This window comes from Acinonyx jubatus, chromosome C2 (genome assembly GCF_027475565.1).
Source record: "Acinonyx jubatus isolate Ajub_Pintada_27869175 chromosome C2, VMU_Ajub_asm_v1.0, whole genome shotgun sequence".
In the NCBI taxonomy this organism is placed as follows: domain Eukaryota; kingdom Metazoa; phylum Chordata; class Mammalia; order Carnivora; family Felidae; genus Acinonyx; species Acinonyx jubatus.
In genome coordinates this window covers 86020384-86045705 of record NC_069384.1, presented here as the reverse complement: position 1 = coordinate 86045705, position 25322 = coordinate 86020384, and the positions used below count along the sequence as shown (strand labels likewise).

The 25322-nt window shown below is 38.8% G+C and overlaps 1 protein-coding gene across 3 annotated transcripts in view; it reads right to left on the bottom strand.

The window, feature by feature from the left end:
- The window catches only part of MRPL47 (mitochondrial ribosomal protein L47), a 34764-nt gene extending 9450 nt beyond the window's left edge, over positions 1–25314 (bottom strand). The window contains exons 1-4 of one of the 3 annotated variants that reach the window (XM_015071028.3): positions 25156–25314; positions 22423–22574; positions 21791–21851; positions 3547–3643 (exon numbers count right to left, since the gene is read on the bottom strand). In XM_015071028.3, coding sequence (XP_014926514.1) covers positions 3547–3643; positions 21791–21851; positions 22423–22574; positions 25156–25253 — 408 coding nt within the window. In that variant the 5' untranslated portion in view covers positions 25254–25314. The other 2 variants (XM_027061386.2, XM_053221189.1) reach the window with 2 other exon arrangements.
- Positions 25315–25322: the final 8 nt, after the last annotated feature.

The following is a 25322-nucleotide window of genomic DNA, read 5'->3' as shown; positions in this document are numbered from 1 at the left end:
TGCTGCTGGGGCTCCTAACGGAAATCATACCCGATTACTCATGCTCATGCCTCCAGATGAGAAGGAAAATCAGAAATATCAATTAGATGCACTTTATTCAAAACAAACCAACCTTGGAGAGCTTTCTTTCCTTTCAGCTTAACTCTTCCAGAGCCAAGAATGTCCTTACACACTTCCACACCTTCAATTTATATCTTGAGAAGGATTCTTTTTAATTTTTTTTCTTGATAAATTTTCCTTAGTAGTATGTCACAAAACTGAGAAGATGCATACATTTGAGGCTTAAAAAAAAAAAAATCATGATTGGGGCGCCTGGGTGGCTCAGTTGGTTAAGCATCTGACTTTGGCTCAGGTCATGATCTTGCAGTCTGTGAGTTGAAGCCCCACGTTGGGCTCTGTGCTGACAGCTCAGATCCTGGAGCCTGCTTTGAATTCTCTGTCTCCCTCTCTGTCTGCCCTACCCTGCTCATGTTCTGTCTGTCTCTATCAAAAAAATAAATAAATAAACATAAAAAAAAACTGAAAAAAATTACGATCACGTTCAGTTTATCTGGAGAAAGCTTTCATTATTTTTGGAATTTACTAATCCAGAAAGTGCAATATATATGATCTATGGGGATGAAGCTCACTTCTGAAATGTATTTTTTTATAGCAGGGAGATGGGGTAATCTATTACTGAAGTTTAAAAGTCTTACAACAGCACCATTCTAACAAAAGCTTATTCAACAAATAAACAGTGTGCTATCCATAACTTTCCTTAATAGCAGAACTAGCAAATATCCTGAAAATAAAATCTCAATGCTTTATAAATGTTATGTGGCAATCATCAGGTCTTAGTTTCTAAATACATCATTCGTCATTAAAAGGAATCAGGGTATTCCTCTGTAAAATGGCTGATTCCAGGGATGGGGCAGGAAACGTACAAAATGAATCCAGAACAACTTGCTATGCCTCATAAAAGTGATGAGAACACAGGGGCGAGCCTGAAGGAATCCACACTGGTCCTTAAATCTGGGATGAAGGTATTCAAGAATTATAACTCACTGAATAAAACTGAAATCCCTGAGTCCACAGCGATAGGATAGAAGAAAGTGAAGGGAAAGCCATTCCTTACATAAGAAAGCTAACCAATAAATGTAGAATGAATCATGGGATGAAAAAAATGCCCATTTAGCAAACATTGTAGTAATAACTAATCAATAGATGTTAAACCCAGTGAGTGCAAGTTTGAGAAATTACAGGATGTTTATATATGATCTCAATACAAAGAAAAATTAGTAACTATATACACCATGGAGAAACCTGGCAGACATCACACTAAAAAATTATTTAAACAAAAAATTTTTTAATGTTTATTTATTACTGAGACAGAAAGAGACAGAGTGTGAGCATGGGAGGGGCACAGAGAGGGGGAGACACAGAATCTGAAGCAGGCTCCAGGCTCTGAGCTGTCAGCACAGAGCCTGACGTGGGGCTCAAACTCACAAACCGCGAGATCATGACTTGAGCCAAAGTTGGATTCTTAACCAACTGAGCCACCCAGGCACCCCACACTAAAAAATTATTGATGTGAACACCGGTAACAAAACAAATCCACATCCTGTGCCTCTAATATTATGTACTGTGAAGAAAACTGTATCACTTCTATGATACTTCCGCCAACCATCATGATTATAATGAGAAACATTAAACAAACCCAAACTGGCCTACACTCTTCAAAAAAAATCAATGTTCTGATACACAAAGAAAGACTGAGTATCCAGATTAAAGAAGACTAACGAGATAACAACTGGAAAATGATCCAGAATTTTATTTTGCTATAAATTAGAGGACAACGTCCGGATAACTGATGAAATAGATCTGCAGATTAGATAATAGTATTGTATCAATTTCCTGATTTTGAAAGTTGTACAGTGGTTATGTAAGGAAATATCCTTGTTTTTTCACAACATATACTTAATTATTTATGGATGTATATAACTGACTCTTAAACGTCTGAAGAAAAAATGTGTTATTTAGAGAAGGAGGCAGAGAAGGATAAAGCAAATGGGTAAAATATCCACTTAGGGAAACTGGGTGAAAGGTACCTTTGTACTATTCTCTTAACTTTTCTGTCAATCTCATGTTGTGTCAAAATAAAGTTTCAAATAAAAATAAATATGCTATGGAATTCAATTTTCATTAAGTCAGAATAACTTCTTCCTAGTGAGGCTAAATAACTAAAACTTTACTCCCTACATTCTTTGACTCTCTGCAGGGATATTAGGTCCACCCCTCTCAGAGGCAGTGTGGCAATAACGGCTGTGAGTAGCGTGGAGAAACGAACGAACGGGAAGCAGCTGAGGTTAGGCAAAAAGCTGAGTTCTATTTACGATGGCACAGAAACATCAACAAAGAATTAACCTCGTAAGCAACCCAGGCAAAAAAACCTTGAGAAATTCAACTAAATAAAACACAAAACTTCTACATGGAAGAAATAACTTAAACATGTACAGCCATTGGGATGCCCGGGTGGCTCAGTTGGTTAAGTGTCCAACTCTTGATTTCGGCTCAAGTCATGGTCTCATCTGATGGTCGTGAGATTCAGCTCCACGTCTGGCTTGCTTGGGATTCTCATACCCTCCTTGTGCCCCTCCCCCCACACTCGCATGCACTGTCTCTCTCAAAATAAATAAACAAACATTTAAAAAAAAATGTGTACAGCCTTGAAAAAGAAAAGGCAGATCTACATATACTGAAAGGGAAAAGTACCCAGGATATACTAGGTAAGTGAAAGTACAAATGTCAGGAGAGTTTTTAAGAGTTTATAACCAAATTAGATAAATTATGTATTAAATAATTATGTAATAATTTTATTATGTAAATAAAAATAATTAGGCACACTTCTACACGCAGAAAAAAATTCTGCTGGATAAACAGGAAACATATACAAATAATTACCTGTAGGAGTTGGAAATCATGAACCTAAGGGGATTTTTTTTTAATGATGAAGAAAACCTAATTTGAACAATAGTTGACCTTTTCACAACAATGTGAACGTACTTAATACTACTAAACTATACTGTTAAAAATGATTTAAGAAGGTAAGTTTTATGTTATGTGTTTTTTACTACAATAAAAAAAAAAATGCACTCAAAACTTTGACCTGGTTGGTAGGGCAGTGGCTAAACTGAAACCAGCAATTTAAAATGGTGCAGCTACTTTAAAGAACAGTTGGGCTGTTTCCCAGAATGTTAAACATAGATTTACCATATGACCCAGCAATTTCACTCCTATCTATGTACCCAAGAGAAATAAAAGCCCATGTCCACACATCTGTTGAGGGTTGCAGATGGGAATGGGGAGGGACTACAGATTGGCATGACACTTCATTTTGGAGTGATGGAGATATTCTACAATAGTGATGTTGCACAACTCTGTACATTTACTAAACATCAAGCAGAAACTTTAAAAAAGATATCTACTTGCCAAGAAATACAGGAACCATAGACTTACATGTTTTGGCCTTTATCCCACACAATAGTTTCTAGCCTCCACAAATGTTACCTTTTCTAACCGCTCCGGACTTGGCATTGGCAACCTCTGCCGCTTGGCCTCCTGCTCTAAAGTTAAGAGCATGTTTCTTTCTTTCAGTAGGACATACCTGTATCAAAGAACACAAAGCTTGTGATGCTATTCTATGATTACATTAAGGCTATAGTTTTTGACATCAAAACTAATGATCTGTACTCAAAAATCCTTTAGAAATCTCAATATACAGAACATCATTACAAAGAATTATCGTTTAAACAGAGCTGTATGAATTCTTACTCATTTGTTCAGTAAATTTTCCATGTGCCACATACTGTATTAAGTGCCAAGAGAGTTACATAAAATATAAAAAATAATCCCTACACTCCAAGTGGAGAGAGAGAAGATGGACGGTAACATTCACTTACTGCCTATTACATGCCATGCAATGTGCTAACAAGTGCTTTATATATATCACCTCATCTAATTCTCACATCAACCCTTTGGAGTTGGTACTATTTCCACTTTTTTTTTTTTTTAATTTTAGAGAGGCGGTTGGAGAGAAGGGCAGAGGGAGAGGAAGAGAGAGAATCTTAAGCAGGCTCCATGCTCAGCGCAGAGACAAATTTGGGGCTCTATCCCATGACCATGACATCATGACCTGAGCCAAAATCAAGAGTTGAACATTCAACCAACTGAGCTACCCAGGCGCCCCTCTACTTTGTAAAAGAAGAAAGTAAGGGTGACAGAAGTAAGGTATTCTGGGGCACATAACTAATTCAAGATTCATAATCTGGATTCCCTGTGTGCAATATTCTTTTTATTTCTACTTCACTAGGCTGCCTCAGAAAATGTAGTGTGATGTGGTGAACTGAGTGGTACAGACGAGAGAGGGAAGATTTATGTGGGAGAGGTGAGAACATCTCTTCTAGTCAGGATGATCAAAGCAAGCTTCAGAAAGATGGGTTTTGTTAGGCTGGAAAGGAAACCAAAGCAAACATAACCAAAGGTACTAAAGTGGCAAAGGTAAAGTGGGGTAAGTTTTGTGAATAAATGTTTGAGAATTAGAGCTGGAAGAAAGGAAAGGAAATAAATGTCAAGGGCACTGAAAATGACACAAAAGCACTGGGGTATTTTAAGTTATGGAGGAAGACAATTTTGGGGAAGGAGATAAAATCAGAAGATAAATAGGTTTTAGCCAAGATGAATACTGAACAGCCCTCCCTATCCCTTCACCAGTAACCCACGGTAACAGTGCTTTCATACAACTAATTTTTCTACAATGAATCTGTGCTGTTCTACACATAGCACTTCTGACACCAAATGAAAGGTTTTTTTTCCATCCTGATGCCAAATACACGTTGACTTTTCTTTTTTTTTTAAATTTTTTTTTAACATTTATTTATTTTTGAGACAGAGAGAGACAGAGCATGAACGGGGGAGGGTCAGAGAGAGAGGGAGACACAGAATCGGAAACAGGCTCCAGGCTCTGAGCGGTCAGCACAGAGCCCGACGCGGGGCTCGAACTCACGGACTGTGAGATCGTGACCTGAGCCGAAGTCAGCCACTTAACCGACTGAGCCACCCAGGCGCCCCGACGTTGACTTTTCAACACCACTTCTCCAGCACTCTGACACTGAGTACCTGTGGTGCCAGATTACAGATTGAAGGGTACAGTCCCACAAAACTGTCCCCCCACTTCACATGCCAATAGCAAGTTCCAAAGCCCGCATACATTTGACTAACAACTATAAATTCGGTTTCCAATGACCCCTCCTCCTCTGGTTTGATAATTTAATAGAACTGGTTTATTATAAAGGATACAACTCAGAAGCAGCCAAACAGAAGAGATGCATACGGCATGGTGTGTGGAAGGGGTGAATAGCGTCCCTGCCTTTTCAGGGTATGTTACCCTAACAGCACCTCCATGTGTTCACCAACTTAGAAGCTCTTCAAACCCAGTTATTCAGGGATTTTTATGGAGGTTTCATACATAAGCACAATTGACTAAATCATGATTCTGGTTAAAGTCAATCCCAGTCCATCTCCTCTCACCAGAGATGAGGGTGGTGATGAGGCTGAAAGCCCCACCCTCCAATCATGCCTCAAGTCTTTGTGGCGACTAGCCTCTGTCCTGAAGCTACCAAAGGACCCACTAGAAGTTGCTGAATTAGAACAAGACACTCCTCTTGGGAAATTCCAAGAGATTTAGGAGCTATGTGTCAAGGAATTGGAGACAAAGACCAAATACATATTTCTTATTTTGTCACATGAGTAAGCCAATAATATTAATGGTTTTAATAAGTATTTTACAATTATTTAATCTGCCATGAAAGATAAATAACCTTTAAATCAGGGGATACAACTTTAAATGTCTACTACATTGCCTAGACAGATAAACAATTGTAAGTGAAGTGGGCTCACTGAAGGAACAGATGGGTAAAAAGTGGTCTGTATGGCTCCATTTAGATGGGGCAGTTGCTATATACAGCAGCTAGTTGTTACAATGCAGGAAGGCAGGTCCAGTGTTGCCAGAGGGCACTTCTGATTATTTAAGAGGAACCAGAAATCCTTATTTTTGTGTTAAATTTCCCAATTTTAAAAACAGTACACTCCAAACAAACCCTATCAGCTCAGAGAAATCACTGTCCAGATTGGGAATGAATCTCACTCTGTCTCTACTGACATGAGAGCTACAGTGTTAAGTGTATCCCATCTCCCACTGCTATAAAGGAGCCTCTGTCTCAGAGTACTAATAAAACAGTTCAAATACTAGGGGTCTTTAACAGACCTCAACAGGTTCCTGCCTCTGAAACTCCTCTTTTGTCTAGGCACTTTGAGAGACAGAACTCTCTCTCCTCAGTTCCTCTGCCCCTATTGGGTGAAGATCTCTCAGAAAAATACCATACCAGAATTCCTTTCTTCCAAAATGGGGAAATAATTCTAGAATTTGACAGCAGTAATGAAAATAGCCAATCAGATAAATTAAATGGCTCTTTGGGGTGCCTGGGTGGCTCAGTAGGTTAAGCATCTGACTTTGGCTCAGGCCATGATCTCACGGTTCGTGTGTTTGAGCCCTACACTGGGTGAGCTCAAGCCCTGCTTTGGGTAAAAATATGAGCCCTGCTTCGGTTGAACCCTTGAACCCCTTCTCTCTCCCTCTCTCTGCCCCTCGCTCACTGCACTCTCTCTCGCTAAAAAAAAAAAAAAAAAAAAAAAAAAAAAAAAAATTAATTTAAAAAATAGCCCTTTGACATCTTTTTTTGCTCCATCTCTGACAGCACTATAGCTGGAGTCCGGGGACACTGATCATTTGTCCCTATTGGATCAGTCACCGTTCTCTTTAGGGGCAAGGTCTCCAACTGATATTGGTAGAATCCACAGTTCATCTCCCATCAAGATTCAAACAGATCCCTCAAAACCTGTCCCCAGAATTAATGAATATCCTATAAAGAAGGCTTGCAAGGCATCAAGCCCATAATAAAAGATTACACTAGTCCCTGTAATACCTCTAATTTTACCTATAAGACGACCCAATGGCTGAGGATGGAGGTTTGTCCAGGACCTCCAAGTAATAAATAACATTGTTATCCTTTGGCATCTTGTTCCTAACCCCTCCCCCCATGTTAGGGACACCCAATCCTGCTGAAAGCAAAATTTTCACCACAACTGATCTACGCAGTGCATATTTTAGTATTTCAGTTGATGAGGATAGCCAAACTTGCACTTGGGAAGAATGGAAAATACACCTGGACAATAATGCTCCAGGACTACAAAGTCCTTACTTTTAGAAACCTTAAAAACTGATGCGGATGACAGAGTTTTCTGGAGGCTCTATTTTATTAAAATATGTAGATTATTTGCCTCCTTGCTTCCCTTCTCAAAACTCTTCATAGGAAAATAGCATCTACCTGTTACAAGTTTTGGCTTTAGGGACATAAACTCTCCAAAGAAAAATTGCAGTTTGTTCAAACTCAGGTTTGATACTTAGGGCACCTCATCTTGGAACAAGGACAGCTGGATTCAGGTAGACTTCAAGACATCCTGAACTTCCCCAAACCTACAACTAAGCGCCAATTATGAGGTTTTCTTGGACTTATTTGCTACTGTTGAAAATGAGATTCCAAACTTCTTACTGCTCTAACTCTATATATGCTTTACTAAAAAATGACAAGACTGACCTTATTATGTGGAAAGGATGGGAAGACATAGCCTTTGGGAACTTTAAAGAAGAGCCTAATAAATGCCTCCTGCCCTCTGGAATGCTAATTATCAACTTTCCTTTTTCCTCTTAGATAAGAGGGAAGGGAATGCCCTTGGGGGAGTACTCACCCAAAAACATGGGGACCATCATCAACACACAGGGCATTATACCTACCAACTACACCTTGGGGCACAGGAGTCCCCCTTGTCTCAGAGCCATTCCTGCCACCACCCTTTTAGTTAAGACCACTAAAGAAATAGTAATGGGATCCCCTTTACCATCCTCGTATTGTGGCCAAGGACAAAACCACAAACATTTATGCCAATGGCTGGTATGCCTTTAGAGTAGCTGATGAGTTTGGAATATTATGGAAACAAGGTTTCCTTACATCTAATTGGGATAAAATTAAAAATGACTCCTATGTCCAAAATTTACTAGATGTCATATTTAAAAAAATTTTTTTAACGTTTATTTATTACTGAGAGAGACAGACAGCATGAGCATGGGAGGCGCAGAGAAAGGAGGAGACACAGAATCTGAAGCAGGCTCCAGGCTCTGAGCTAATGGCATAGAGCCTGACGTGGCCTTGAACCCACGAACCGCGAGGTCATGACCTGAGCCGAAGACAGACGCTTAACCGACTGAGCCACCCAGGCGTCCCAATATGCCATACTTTTACTGGCTGTTCTGGCTATTATTATTATTATTATTTTTTTGGTTTCAAGAGTAGAATTTAGTAGGGCCTCCCGGTTGGCTCAGTCGGTTAAGTGACCGACTTTGAATTTGTGAGTTCAAGCCCTGCATCGGGCTCTATGCTGACAGCTCAGAGCCTGGAGCCTGCTTTGGATTCTGTGTCTCCCTCTCCTCCTCTCCTCTTCGTGCTCTGTCTCTCTTTCTCTCTCTCAAAAATAAATAAACGTTAAAAAATTAACAAAAAAAAATTTTTAACGTTTATTTATTTTTGAGACAGAGAGAGACAGACCATGAACAGGGGAGGGGCAGAGAGGGAGACACAGAATCTGAAACAGGCTCCAGGCTCTGAGCTGTCAGCACAGAGCCCGACGTGGGGCTCGAACTCACGGACTGTGAGATCATGACCTGAGCCGAAGTCGGACACTTAACCGACCAAGCCACCCAGGCGCCCCCCCCCCCCAAAAATTTTTTTTTAAATAAAGAGAATTTAATGATTCATCACTTACATATAAAGCTCTGGCTATTATTAATATTCCAGGGGATTCCAGACTTAACTTCCTGGAGGCCAAAGGAAACCACCTCACTGATATTTCTGCCTAAAACGCTGCTCTCAAGGAAACCAGGAGCCAAACCTCTGTCATGGTCCAAAGGGATGTTCTCCCAAACAGTAATTTGGAAAAAAAATGATCAGAAATACCCAACAATTGCCCCAGAGAGGGAATAACAATATTGGAAATCTAATTAATTGTTCCATAAGAAAGAGAGAACTCTGGTTTGGATCAAGTAACAATCCTGCCCTACCAGAAAATCTAAAATTCCCAATTACCACTGTATATGCATAAACAGTATCTACTCACATGATAGCATTCATGAACCAATATTGGTGGGGAAATGTTAATAAGGTAACAAAAAGTGCCTACCACCCTTGTCCCACCAAAATACAATACAAAGAAACCTGTTCACACAAATTTCATACAGTTCCCCTGTTTCATGGATGTATATATGTTTTAGTCATGGTTTGTATGTTTTCTCACTCACCAAAGCTTTCTCTTGTAGATAGGTTAATGCTTCTTCTGTGGCTAAAATTCTGTTAGAAAAAGATTATCCCTACCTGGGGAAACCCTCTTGAACTCCACAATGATTGGTGAATGCACTTTACTGATTAGGTGCTTCAACCAGTCTGTGCTGTTTGGCTGGTTTTATAACACTTTTATTGTGCATATCATCCTCAAACCTTGGGGTAGTTGAATGTACTAACAGCACTATTAAGACTCAATTGGGCAAAATTTGTAGAGACCCTCCAAATACCCTGGCCAAAAGCACTGCTATTAGTCTTTCTAAATCTCAAATCTACCCCCTTTGAAATTCATAAGCTTTCATCCCGTGAGATAGTCACAGAACATCCACTGTAGTTGGCCCCTGCCTCCTGTGACCCAGAGCTGATAGAAGGAAGACAGACGTCAATATTGGAAAGGCCCAATTACTTCCATTAAAACTAACTATGCTTTGTTAGAGCCATCTTTTCACAGTGCACTTCCTGGAGATGGCAACCTTAAGCATCACACTTTGCAACCTGGAGATTTCATCTACTGAAAAAGACTAAAACTACTCTCCAAACTCCAAAACTACTCTCTTCAACCTTGCTGGGAAGGTACGTACCTGCATGAGAAACTGCTAACTAACCCTCGTGCCACCAAACTCCAAGGAATAGAATCCTGGATTCACATGACACATCTAAAGAAATCACTAAACCCTGACTGGACCTGCATACCATCTAGTGACCTGAAAGTAAATATTTCCTGGAAATGGAGCAGAAATGACAAGACAGCTTTATCAACATGTCCAGACCAGGCCTGCATACCTTTTCCTGTTTGCTTCTCCCAACTCTTTAGCTGAAAGTGGAAAGAAAACACCCTTATGTGCATTTCCCAAATGCTTGAGAAAGGGGGCAACATCTTTTTTTCTCATTATGGGCTTTCAGAAACAGCTTCATCATGATCTTGTGATGAACTACTTTTTCACTTGTTTTTTTCTGAAGGGTTAGAAGGTTCAGAATTCCAAAAGTCTTTCATCTAACCTATTATCTGATTCTGGATTCTTATCCAAATTGACAGTCTCTGAATATGCAACCTTACAGGTTGTATCACTGGATAATGTCTATTTTCTTTTCTTTTTTCTTTTTTTTTTTTAACATTTCTTTATTTTTGAGACAGAGACAGAGTACGAGCGGGAGAGGGGCAGAGATACAGAGAGGGATACACAGAATTGGAAGCAGCATCCAGGCTCTGAGCTGCCAGCACAGAGCCCGACATGGGGCTCGAACCCACGAACCGTGAGATCATGACCTGAGATGAAGTCAAATGCTTATCCAACTAAGCCACCCAGGCACCCCTGGATAATGTCTATTTTCAAATAGTTCTTTTGAGATAATACTGTTTTAATACATCTCTGAAGTTTTGCTATTTTTTGCAAAAGCTCATTAACTATTGCTTCATGTGTATACCTGCACTGTATCTTCCAAAATGCACTTGATCAATTCTTCCAATGAGCTCTTGCAGAGTCCCCTATTTTGCTTTCATGGCCACTTTAAATGGGGACTTGCAGGAGGCATACATGACTCTGGGATGGAGTTTGCCTCTGTATGGAGAACTTTCTCCTATAAGTTGGAGAAAGTGCCAATAAATATTTTCAGCTGACTACTTTCAGACCTAAGGTCTTATTTAGAACCATAAAACAATTTTGAATTATGTTACTTCTTGTGTTTTATATAATTACTTAAAATTTTTATACTTTGTTTCCTGTTACACTTCTGTAAAAATGATGCACCCAGACACATGGAAGATGGCAGAGTAGGAGGATCCTAGGCTCACCTCATCCCATGGATACACCTAGATAACACCCACCCCAGTGTAAGCAACCCAGAAAATGACCCAAAGACTGGCATAATAGACTTTTTCACAGCTAAACGTAGAGAAGAAGCCACACTGAAGAGGGTAGGAAGGATGGAGACATAGTGGAGAGCCAAACAAACACAGGACCGTCTGTAAGAGGGACAGGGTGGGCACAGAAGAGAGGAGAGAGGAGCAGACCCCACACCAGGCACCCCAGGCTTGCAGGACCAGCACTGGGAAGATAAATTCCCAGGACATAAAATTCCTATCCCATAATTCTCCCTTTGAAAACCAGAGGGGCTTAATTTCTTGAGTTCTTGTTGTCACGGGGGTTTAACACTTAGAACTTTAAAAATCAGCAGGCTTGGGTCAGGTAGAGTAGAAGGCCAAGAGGAAACGGAGTCCCCATCCTTAAAGAGACAAGAGAACAAATAGCCCCGCTGAGATTCAGCACAGAGCACCAGTTTGAAAGACGCCTGGGGTGTACGAGGAGATTTGTTTGCTAATTTTGGGGCCTATGCTGGAGGGGCAAGTCTTAGGGAGACTTCTCCAGGAACAAAGGAATTGGTGGGCACCATCTCCTTGCCTCACTCCCCAGCCTAGATACAGACACCCGTGGGAACCAATGCAGTGCAAATAGTCTCTACCTAGCTCACTAACAGTGTGCCTGGCCCCCAACCACTTTTGCAGATCTACCCCTCCAACCCAGCTTCTTCCTATAGCAGATCTGAGCAAACCCTGCTATCACTGTGCACCCTGTGTTCCTCTGTGGACTCGCTCCCTCCAACTCTCTCTCAGTAGGCGTCCATCCAAAGTGACACCACAAGCCTGGCAGTGTGCAAGCAGCCCTGATGGGTTAGCATCACCCCAAATTGATTCCTGTCCCGGGGAAAGAGGAAGATAACCGCACACACGAGTTCCACTGTGGTCCCAGCAGTGGACTGGGAGCAGACATCTGGTGTGACTGCAGGCCTTGACCGACAATGAAAGCTTCTTAGAGGACAACACAGAGAATACCCTACAGTTCAGTGCAACTGCAACTCTGGCAAACACCTAGTCTGACCCAACTCAAGCTAAGGTTACCCCAGACAGGCCCACTAACAACAGGAACAAAACCCTGCCTGCAACATGCAGAGAACTGTTGTAAATGACTGACAAGGCAGACACACTTCAGTCGCAAGAGTAAGGTGCATGCCACACACATAGGAAACACCCCTGAAGCACCAGGTTCGGGTGAAGTGCAGGGCACTTTAGGACCTCTTCTTCATAAGACCACTACTTTCAAGAGCACGAGAGATAGCTGACTTTCCCAGCACATAGAAACAGATGAAAAGAGTTAGACAAAATGAGGAGACAGAGGAATATGTCCCAAGTGAAAGAACAGGACAAAATCACAGCAAGAGACCTAAATGGAATGGAAGTAAGCAATATTCGTGACAAAGAATTTAAACTAATAGTCATAAAGATACTCCCTGGACTTGAGAAAAGAGTGGAGGACCTTGGTGAGACCCTCAACAAAGAGACAGAAAATGTAACTAAATAACTTATATTAAAAATACACTAAACAGGGGTGCCTGGATGGCTCAGTTGGTTAAGTGTCCAACTCTTGATCTCAGCTCGGGTCTTTGAGTTTGAGCCCCACGTTGGGCTCTGCACTGACAGTGCAGAGTCTTCTTGGGATTCTCTCTCTCTCCCACTCTCTCTCTGCCAATCCCCCACTCACGCGTGCACAATCTCAATCTCTCTCTCTAAAAATAAATAAATAGATAAACTTAAAAAAAAAACACATAAAAAATACATTAAATAGAATAAATGCTAGACTAGAGGAAGCAGAAGTATGGATCAACAACCTGGGGTGCAGAGTAATGGAAAGCAATCTTGCTGAATGGGAGAGAGAAAAAAAATAATTAAAAAAAAATATTTTAAATAGGCTTAGAGAACTCAGCAACACCATCAAACATAATAACATTAGCATTATAGAGATCCCAGAAGGGGAAGAGAGAGAAAAGGGGGCAGAAGAGTTTTGTGAAGAAATAATAGCTGAAACTTCCCGAATCTGAGAAAGGAAACAGAAATCCAGGAGGCACAGAGCACTCCCAACAAAATCAACCCAAGGAAGGCCACACCAAGACACTTAGTAATTCAAAGGGCAAAAAGTAGTGAACAATTTTAAAAGTAGCAAAAGAAAACTGTTACATACAAGGGGAATCCCCTAAGGCTATCAGTTGATTGTCAACAGAAACTTTCTAGGCCAGAAGGGAGTGGCATGATAAATATTAAGTGCTGAAAGAAAAAAACCTGCAAAGAATACTCTAACATTCAGGAAGGCTATCACTCAGAATAACAGGAGAAATAAAGTTTCCCAGACAAAAGCTAAAGGAATTCATCACTAAACCAGCTTTATAAGAAATGTTAAAGAGGACTCTGAGTAGAAAGGAAAGACCAAAGGAAAGTAGGAAGCAAAGAGCAATAAAATTAAGTATATCTATAAAAATCAATCAAGGGTTTTACAAAATAAAAGGATGTAAAGTAGGACACTATATACCTAAAATGTGAGGGGGAGAGGAGTAAAAATTTAGTGATTTTAGGATGGGTTCCAAACTCAAGCGACATTAACTTAATGCAGACTGCTATATGCACAAAATGTTATATATAAACCTTATAGTAATCACAAATCAAAAACTGGTAATAGATATATAAAAAATGAGAAAGGAATCCAAGTATATTCCTAAAGAAAGCCAGCAAACTGTAAGAGAGCAAGAGAAGGAACAGAGAAGGACAAAAATAATCATAAAACAATAACAAAATGGTTACATGCCTATCAATAACTACTTTGAATATAAATGGACTAAACACCAAATCAAAAGACATAAGGCGATGGAATGGATAAAAAAAGCAAGATCCATCTATATGCTGCCTACACAAGACTCATTTCCGACCTAAACACACATGCAGATTCAAAGCAGAGGGATGGAAAAGCATTTATCTGCAAACAGAAGTGAAAGGAAACCTGGGGTAGCAATACTTACAATGGACAAAATGGATTTTAAAACAAAGACTGTAACAAGAGACAAGGAAGGATGCTATATAATCATAAAGGGAAAAATCCAACAAGAATATGTAACAATTGTATTTATGCACCTAAAAACCTAAACCAGCTAATAACAAACATAAAGGAAATAATCAACAGTAATACAATAATAGCAGGGGACTTTAATACCCCACTTATATCAATGGATAGATCATCTAAACAGAAAATCAACAAGGAAACAGTGGCTCTGAATGACACACGGAACCAGATGGGTCTAAAAGATATAGTCAGAATATTCCATCCTAAAACAGCAAAATACACAGTCTTTTCAAGTGTAGAAAAGAACATTCTCCAGAGTAGATCACATGTTAGGGCACAAAAGAAGTCTTAACAAATTCAAAAAATTCAAAGCCATACTATGCATCTTTTCTGACCACAATGCTATGAAACCAGAAATCAACTACAAGAAAAGTCTGGAAAGAACACAAATACATGGAGGTTAAATAACATGCTACTAAACAATGAATATGGGATGGGGCGCTTGGTTGGATCAGTAGGTTAAGCGTTCTGATTTCAGCTCAGGTCATGATCTAGCAAGTTCGTGAGTTCAAGCCACGCATCAGGCTCTAGGCTGACAGCTCAGAGCCTGGAGCCTGCTTTGGATTCTGTGTCTCCCTCTCTCTCTGCCCCTCCTCCGCTCGTGCTCTGTCTCTCTCTCAAAAATAAATAAACATTAAAAAAAAATTTTTTTTTTAAAACAGTGAATGGGGACAAAAAAAATCCAATGAACACAATGAATGGGTCAACCAAGAAATCAAAAAGGAAATTATAAAATACACGGAGACAAATGAAAATAAGACACAGCACTCTGAAATCACTGGGATGCAGCAAAAGTAGTTCTAAGAGGGGAATTAAGAGCAATATTAATTGCTATATTAAGGCCTATATTAATAAGCAAGAAAAATCTCAAATAAACAACCTAACCTTACACCTAAAGGAGTTAGAAAAAGAACAACAAACAACCCAAAGCCAGTAGGAAGAAGGAAGGAATAAAGATTAGAGCAGAGATCAATGAAACAGAAACATAAACAATAGAATAGCTCAATGAAACTAGGAGCTGGTTCTTTGAAAAGATCAATAAAATTAACAAACCTTTAGCCAGGCTCATTAAAAAAGAGAGAGAGAAAGAACTCAAAATCAGAAAGAGGAGAAATAACTGACAACATAGAAATAACAAGGATTATAAGAGAATATTATGAAAAATTATATGCCAACAAATTGGACAACCTAGAAAAAATGAATTCCTAGAAACATATAACCTCCCAAAACAGAATCAGGAAGAAATAGACAACTTGAACAGACCAATGACCAGCAATGAAATTGAAGCAGTAATCAAAAAATTCCCAACACACAAAACTAAAGGACCGGATGGCTTCACAGGAGAATTCTATCAAACACTTTTTACAAAAGAGTTAATACTTACTCTTCTCAAACTATTCCAAACAATAGAAAAGGAAAGAAAGCTTCCAAATTCATTCTATGAGGCCAACAGTACCCTGATACCAAAACTAGATAAAGACACTACAAAATCCAGGCCAACAGCTCCAAAGAACATAATGCAAAAATCCTCAACAAAATACTAGTGAAACAAATCCAACAATACATTAAAAACAATAATTTACCATAATCAAGTAGGATTTATTCCTGGGATGCAAAGGTGGTTCAAAAATCACAAATCAATCAGTGTGATACATCACAGCAACAAGAGAAAAAAGAAAAAACCCTATGATCATTTGAATAGATGCAGAAAAAGCATCTGACAAAATACAACATCTATTCATGATAAAAACCCTCAACAAAGTAGATTTAGAGAGACTATATCTCAACATAAAAAAGGCCATATATGAAAAACCCATAGCTAACATTATACTCAATGGTGAAAAACTGAGAGCTTTTCCCCTAAGATCAGGAACAAGACAAGGATGTCCACTTTCATCACTTATATTCAACATAGTACGAGGAAGTCCTAGCTACAGCAATCAGACAACAGAAAGAAATAAAAGGCATCAAAATTGGTAAGGAAAAAATAAAACTTTTGCTATTTGCAGATGACTTGATACTATATGTAGAAAATGCTAAAGACTCTACCAAAAAAACTACCAGAACTGACAAATGAATTCAGTAAGGTCACAGGATACAAAATCAATCCACAGAAATCTGTTGTATTTTTATACACTAATAATGAAGCAACAGAAAGAGAAATTAAGAAAACAATCCCATTTATAACTGCACCAAAAATAGTAAGGTACCTAGGAATAAATTTAACCAAGGAGGTGAAAGATCTGTACTCTGAAAATTAAAACACTGATGAATGAAACTGAAGATGATACAAACAAAAAGATATTCCATGCTCATGGGCTGGAGAACAAATATTATTCAAATGGCCATACTACCCAAAGCAATCTATAGATTTAATGCAGTCCCTATCAAAATACCACCAGCATTTTTCATAGAACCAGAATAAACACTCCTAAAATCCATATGAAACCACAGAAGACCCTGAATAGCCAAAGCAATCTTGAAAAAGAAGAACAAAACTGGAGGTATCACAATCCCAGATTTCAAGTCATATTACACACCTGTAGTAATCAAGAGAGTATGGTACTGATGCAAAAAGAGACACATAGATCAACAAAACAGAATAGAGAGCTCAAAAATAAACCCACCATTATCTGGTCAATTAATCTTTGACAAAGGAGGCAAGACTATGCAGTGGGAAAGACAGTCTCTTCAACCTTCAACAAATGGTGTCGGGAAAACTGGACTGCTACATGCAAAAGAATGAAACTGGACTGCTTTCTTACACTATACACAAAAGTAAACTCAAAGTGTATTAAAGATCTAAATGAGAGACCCAAAACCATAAAAATCCTAGAAGAGGGTATATGCAGCAATTTCTTTGATATCCGCTGTTAACAGTATTTTTCTAGATAGATCTCCCGAGGTAAAGGAAACAAAAGCAAAAATAAACTATTGGAACTACTCAAAATAAAAAGCTTCCACACCGCAAAGGAAATAATCAAGAAAACAAAAAGACAACATAGTTAATGGGAGAGGATGTTTGCAAATAACATATATGATAAAACATCAGTATCCAAAATATATAAAGAACTTATATAACTCAACACTAAAAAACCCCATAAATAACCCTATTAAAAAATAAACAGAAGGCATTAGCAGACATTTCCCCAAAGAGCACACACACAGATGGCCAACAGACACATGAAAAGATGCTCAACATTACTCATCATCAGGGGAATGCAAATCAAAATCACAATGAGGTATTATTTCATACCTATCAGATAGCTAAAATAAAAAACACAAGAAACAAGTATTGGCGAGGATGTGGAGAAAAAGGAACTCTTGTGTACTGTTAGTGGGAATGTAAACTGGTACAGCCACTGTAGAAAACAGCATGGAGGTTCCTCAAAAAATTAAAAATAGAATTACCAAATGATCCAGTAATCCCACTATTAGGTATTTACCCAAAGAATACTAAAACACTGGGGCACCTGGGTGGCTCAGTCAGTTAAGTGTCTGACTTTGGCTCAGGTCATGATCTCACTGTTCGTGAGTTCGAGCACCATATCGGGCTCTGTGCCAACTGCTTGGAACCTGGAGCCTGCTTCGGATTTTGTGTCTCTCTCTCTACCCCTCCCCCACTCACACTCTGTCTCTGTCTCTCAAAAATGAATAAATGTTTAAAAGAATAAATAAAAAATACTAAAATACTAACTTGAAAAGATATATGCACCATGTTTACTGCAGCATTATTTACAATAGCCAAAGTATGGAAGCAATCCAAGTATCCATCATTAGAAGAATGGATAAGGAAGATGTGATATATATGTACACTAGAATATTAGTCATAAAGAATGAAATCTTGACATTTGCAACAACACAGATGGATCTAGAGGGTACAATGTTAAAATGAAATAAGTCAGAGAATGACAAATAGTGTATGATTTCACTCATATGTGGAATTTAAGAAACAAAGTATAAAAGAAACAAAAAAAAGAGAGTCTTAGAGAACAAACTGATGGTTACCAGAGGGTAGGTTAGGCACTGAGATGGGTGAAACAGGTGAAGATTAGTAAGAGTACACTTATGGTGAAGAGCACTGAGTAACTGGGTCAATCAGGTATTGTATACCTGAAACTAATATAACACTAAGTTAATTATACTGGAAATTTAAAAAAAGAAAATGAGGGGCACCTGGGTGGCGCAGTCGGTTAAGCGTCCGACTTCAGCCAGGTCACGATCTCGCGGTCCGCGAGTTCGAGCCCCGCGTCGGGCTCTGGGCTGATGGCTCAGTGCCTGGAGCCTGTTTCCGATTCTGTGTCTCCCTCTCTCTCTGCCCTTCCCCCGTTCATGCTCTGTCTCTCTCTGTCCCAAAAATAAATAAACGTTGAAAAAAAAAAATTTAAAAAAAGAAAATGATGCACCCAATAAGGAGATGATTTCCAACAGTTGGGACCTAGAGAAAATACAAACTTTAGATGGGAAGTGCCTAAGAATTCTCCCTCCTAATCTTCCTGTTACTTAAATGTGATCTGAAGTGGTTTCCAACTATTAGGCACCTTCCCTCCAAGGTAGGACATGACAACCAGGAAAGGTTCTTCCTGACACTGAAGGAAAAAACCACTAAACATAGAAAAACGGACTCTTCCTCAGCACTGCTTTCAAGGAGAGATCTTGATCAAAAGGGGGAAATGTGAGGGGCACCTGGGTGACTCAGTCAGTTAGCATCCGACTTCAGCTCAGGTCATGATCTTGCGGTTTGTGAATTCGGGCCCTGTGCTGACAACTCAGAGCCTGGAGCCTGCTTTGGCTTCTGTGTCTCCCTCTCTATCTGTCCCTCTCCTACTCACACTCTTTCTCTCTCCAAAATAAATAAACGTTAAAAAAACTGGAAAAAAAAAAAAGGAGGGGAATGTGAAAATTAATAAAAGGAAACCTCACTAAAGTAGACTGGAGATCCTAGAAGGGGAGCCATACCATTCCATGTCAATTACAGGAAAACTGTCAATTACAGATCCCTAATAGAAGACTCAACAGGAAAGAATCATCAATTACAGGCCCCAAAGGGAAAGATAAACAAGGCCATCTACAAGAAATTGACTACCTCTGAAACTCAGCCAATGAATAACCATCATCACTCTGAACTCTTGCTTTTGTACAACACTTTCATTCAAAACAACCCCTTCCAACCTCCTCTTCCTTCTCCATAAAATAATATTCCTTTGTTGGATTTGTCTATGGTTTTGCCACAGCTTCCTTGTCCTTAATTACAAGTGTCTAATTCCCAAATAAACCCACCTTTGCTGGTAAAATAACTTATTTTATTTATTAAAGTTTATTTATTTTGAGAGATAGAGACAGCATGAGTAGGGGAGGAGTAGAGAGAGAGGCAGAGAGAGAGAAAGAGAATCCAAGCAGGCTCCACATCATCAGTGCACAGCCCAATATGGGGCTCAAACTCACGAAACTGCAAGATCATGACCTGAGCTGAAACCAAGAGTAGGACACTTAACCAACGGAGCCACCCAGATGCCCCTATTTTTATTCTATTAAAAAAAAATGTTTATTTATTTTGAGAAAGACGAGTGTGTGTGCACACGTTGAGGAGGAGCAGAGAGGGAGAGGGAATCACGAGCAGGCTCCATGCTGTCAGCAGCAGAGCCCTACGTAGGGCTCAATCTCACAAACCACACCAAATGAACCTCATGAACTGTGAGATCAAGACCTGAGCCAAAGAGTTGAATGCTTAACCGACTGAGCCACCCAAGCGCCCCAATTATTTTATTGTTAGGTTAATAGCAAAATGGATGAAGGGGGTAAGAAAGTACAAATTTCCAGTTACAGTGTAGCAGGACTCTTGCAGAGATTCCTGACACCGAGGCCTTTCTTTCCAGGAAACAACTTTATTCGTGCAGGCACTGCTTAGTTGGGTTCCTACAAGAAAAACTGAGTCCCGAATGCCATGCGGCACAGTTTTTTATACGTTTTCTATTTCTTTGTCTCCCATATATGGTAACACACAAACATGCAGTCTGATTAAGTGGTCTCGTGTTACAAGGTCATGATGGATGTTGTCACATAGGTGTATAGCCAGGTTGCCTTCAGGTTTTTTGCGTTTTTTCTCTCCTTAGGGAGGGGACCCTACCACAAAATAAGTCATGGTGATATAATGTACAGCATGGTGACTGTAGTTAATAATACTGTACTGCATATTTGAAAATAGGTAGGCGGGGCGCCTGGGTGGCGCAGTCAGTTAAGCGTCTGACTTCAGCCAGGTCACAATCTCGCGGTCCGTGAGTTCGAGCCCCGCGTCAGGCTCTGGGCTGATGGCTTAGAGCCTGCAGCCTGTTTCCGATTCTGTGTCTCCCTCTCTCTCTGCCTCCCCCGTTCATGCTCTGTCTCTCTCTGTCCCAAAAATAAACGCTGAAAAAAAAAAAAAAACAAAACTGCTTTCTTTAAAAAAAAAAAAAAAAAATGAAAATAGGTAGGAAAGCAGATCTTGAAAGTTCTCATCACAAGGAAAAGAACTTTTCTATGTATGGTGACATATTTGAACCAGACTTACTAAGGTGATCATTTTATAATGCATACAAATACCGAATCATTACAGTGTACCCCTGAAATACAGTGTTATATCAATTACTCCTCAATAAAAATACAAATACAAGTAAATAAATAAATAAATCATCCATTAAAAATGCTGAATGGATGCATTAAACCACACTGACTTAAATCCTCTCAACCCTCTCTAATTCATCAGGAAAATCTGCCAGAAAAATTTAGCTAAATTCCCAATTAAATGCACCCTCCAACATATTTCCCCAGGGCAAATAAGCTAAAGATTCCAGACCATGGATAAGGTAATAAAAAGGAGGAAGGCTTAAATGTGACAAACTCTTCCTATTTCATTTTATTAGTTTACTAAAATTGTTAGTATAAAAATGCTTGTATGGGGATGCCTGGGTGGCTCAGTTGGTTAAACTCTCAACTCTTGATTTCCACTCAGGTCATCATCTCACAGTGAGTTTAAGCCTCTCATCAGGCTCAGTGCCGACTGTACAGAGCCTGCTTGAGAGTCTCTCTCTGGCCCCCCCCCCCCCCAAAAATTATGCTTTCTCTCTCAAAATAAATAAAATAAACTTAAAGAAAAAGATGCTAGTATGACTGGTAGCAGTTACAGTAAAATTTCTTAATCCCCAACTATTTGAGAACACTAATACATTTGTCTTAAAATCTTTACTGGTTTTACATATCATCCATAGTATTGTAAGACAAATCACTTTCTCAATTTCTTACATCAAATAGATGTAAAGTTTATACCTCATTGTCATATTTTAACTGCTTCAAACACCTACATATTAATGTATTCAGTATACTTACCAAAGTTTATGTAAATCTTCATTACTTTTATTCCTTAATTGCTGACAGGTCCATGAAGCTCCTATTAAAATTATGAAATTCAGACACACACAGAAAAATTTATGAAATTCACAACATGAAATAATTTTCTAGCTATGTGCCTTGTGGCAGATTATTCAACTTCTCTAAACCTGTTTCCTTATCTGTAAAATATAATAGTTTTATCATATCATAGTATAATACAAAATTAGGACTAAACTGGCATTAAATTAGGTAACACATAAAATATTAGTAATGCTACTGGCAATAGCATTAAAAAAATGTTAGTACTGAAAAAGAATGTGTTTCCACAGTTTAATACCAAAATATTTCATATCATTATAAACATGTAATTATCTCTAAAAATGAAATCTAAACCAAATCTCTGACCTCACTTCAGTTAACAATTTCAATTTACTCCTCTTCTAAGCCTTTTGTCAACCTGCCAATCAACAATTAACTGTACTATTACATTGTCCTTTTAATTTTCTCTCACATTCCCAAAAGAAATAAAAAAAGGAAACACCTAAATGATCCCCAAGGTGGATAAATAATCCCAAAGTAATGGAGGATTTAATAAATATATTTAATATCAGTCAACCCAAATATCTTACCAGATTTCACTTTTTCTTCCCCCCAATTCTTTGGGTCATCAAAAAATTCTTCCAGTCCTTTTCTTGACAATGTGGTATGAAGTAATCTACACTGGTGAAAAGATGTGACATTTGGTATATTCTTAGGCAAAAGACTAAGAGAAAACCTGCAACTGAACATATATAAACAAGTGATCAGAGTTTTGCAACATTTGGATTTTACAAGCAATAATTGGAATCATTTCCTCCTTTACAATGTTAAAAAAAAATTACTCAGGGTTTCTGCACAAAGAACAAACTTATAAAATGCTTTAGAAATAATTTTCAATATTGTATTATAGATGCTGCTACCCTTTAATTTCAGAGGTTAATATATTCACATAATTTTGGAGACAGTATCTTGATACAATTATACTTAAGGTAACACTTTTAGGCTTTTCATACCTGGCTAGTGGTTACATAAGCAGATAAAAACATTCTGAAGATTAATTTTGCAACATGTATCACAAGCCTCAATGCTTCCCCCTTCAACCCAAAATTCATCTAGAAATTTCAACTAAAAATATGATGAGAATTAATAAAAATATCTATTAAAGCATTATATGTGATATCCAAAAGTTGGTAATAATGTAAATATGCAACCAGGAAATGGTTACAAAATTACTGTGCATTTGTATAATAATTTATTATGCAGTAATTTAAAAATCATGTTTTTAAAGAATATTTAACAAGCTGGTGAAATAATGTAAAACTCAATAGCAAAGTGTATCACAAGTGTTGTATTCCTACCAAAAAAATTTAACTTGAATCTAACCATGAGGACACAATCAGACAAATCTAAATGGAAGGATAATCTGAAAAGGCTGATCTGCTCAAAAATGTTCTGGATTAAAGATGACTAACAAGACATGACAACCAACGACGGTAATGATCGATCGTTGGTTGGACCCTGGATAAAAAATTAAGAAAAAATTTGGACTGTATGCTACGTAAAAGCACGGCGACAGTAGTATATTAAATACTCCAGCGTGATCATTGTAGTATTGTAGTTATAAAGACAGTGTTCTCGTTCTTAGGAGACATATACTGAAGTGTCACAATGCCTCAAATAGCTCAGAAAAAAATACACATAGGCATGGATATAAAGATACATAAAAATGTGACAAAATGCTAAGGTTTGCTTAATATAGATGAAGAGTGGTTATTCTTTGTAGTACTCTTAAAATTTTTCTGTTGGTTTGAAATTTTTAAATATAAAAAATTGGGGAAACAGGTTAGAGCACCAAGATGCATACATGTAAATATGATTCTGGCTTTAAAATTACATGTATGTGGGGGCACCTGGGTGGTTCAGTCAGTTAAGTGTCTGACTCTTGATTTCAGCTCAGGTCATGATCTCATGGTTTGTGAGTTCAATCCCTGAGTCAAGTTCTGCTCTGACAGCTCAGAGCCTGCTTGGGATTCTCCCTCTTCTCTGTCTCCCACTGCTCCTCCCACCCGCACACCTGCTCTGTCTCTCTCTCTCTCTCAAAAATAAATAAACTTAGAAGAATTACATGTATATGTATATATAAAAAGGAATGTAAGGAAATCTTTTAGTGGCAAAAATTATAGTTGATTATTATTTTCTTCAAAACACTTGCCTTATTTTCCATTTGCCTTATTGTCTGCAAATGAAGCAATATTCATTTTGATAATAAAAATCTAAAATTTATTTTATTTACAATTTTTTTTTAACGTTTAGTTCTGAGACAGAGCATGAGCAGGTGAGGAGCAGAAACAGAGAGAGACACAGAATCTGAAGCAGGCTCCAGGCTCTGAGCTGCCAGCACAGAGCCCGACTCAGGGCTTGAACTCACTGACTGTGAGATCATGACCTGAGCTGAAGTCAGATGCTTAACCCACTGAGCCACCCAGGTACCCCTCTAAAATTTATTTTTAAGAAAAAATGACAGTGAATTACAGACAATTGATCCAAGTTTGTCACCTTTATCAAGTTACAACCTGTGAATCTCTGAAAAATGAAAAAAATATTGCTTATCTCTAAAGTAAGTGCAAGTAATATATAGCACATAATAGATGCTCAACAATTGTGTGCTGGATTCAAGGACACATACATTACTTCCTTTAAAAAAAAATCCGACATACCCAATGATTTATAAAATCCAACTCATTAGAGACAAAATCCAATAAAAGGGAGGAAACCATATACCATAAACTTGTCAGTTTGTCCAGAAGACAGGTTGTCTTTCCAGAAATAATAAACACCATATGTAGGATGTTCCTTTCTCACACCAGCAGAGCTACTTTCCGTTCTTTTGACTACTTTCACTTATTCACTCCACATTTACTGAAAAATCTTTCTGATATATTCTGGAGATACAAAAGCGCCTTGGTTTTCATCCATCCAAACTTGACATAATCTTCAGTTCCATAACCAAATCCTCTTCAGTGCAGTTTTTCCCAACTCACCCATCCAAAGAGGATGCTTCTGTACCTCTAGGTTTAATTCAACAAATACTGGTTATCTACAGACCCCATGGACTGTCTGGTCCGCACTAGGTGACAAGAAAAAGTTTGAGAAAAGACCGGAAATGTCGGAGGTGGACGACTTCTCTAAGGGCATTCCCTTCTCACGCAGGTGAGTTCGGGTTCGGTTATGCGCGCGGCCTCTCAGCTGTTTTCCAGCATCTCGGCAACCAAACAAGATCCAAAGTCGGAGAGGAGAACAAACCTACTCCTCACATCACTTACCCTGTGCTAGGTGGGGCCTGAAGACTTATTAGCGACTTAGAAGCTTTCAGCCCGGTTAAGACTTTTCTGCAAACACTGCCCAAACTGGCCGCAGCCATGTCTCCACAGAAAGTGAGGATACCGCGGTTTCTCCACAATGATGTCACTTCCTGTGTCTCAGGCCGACC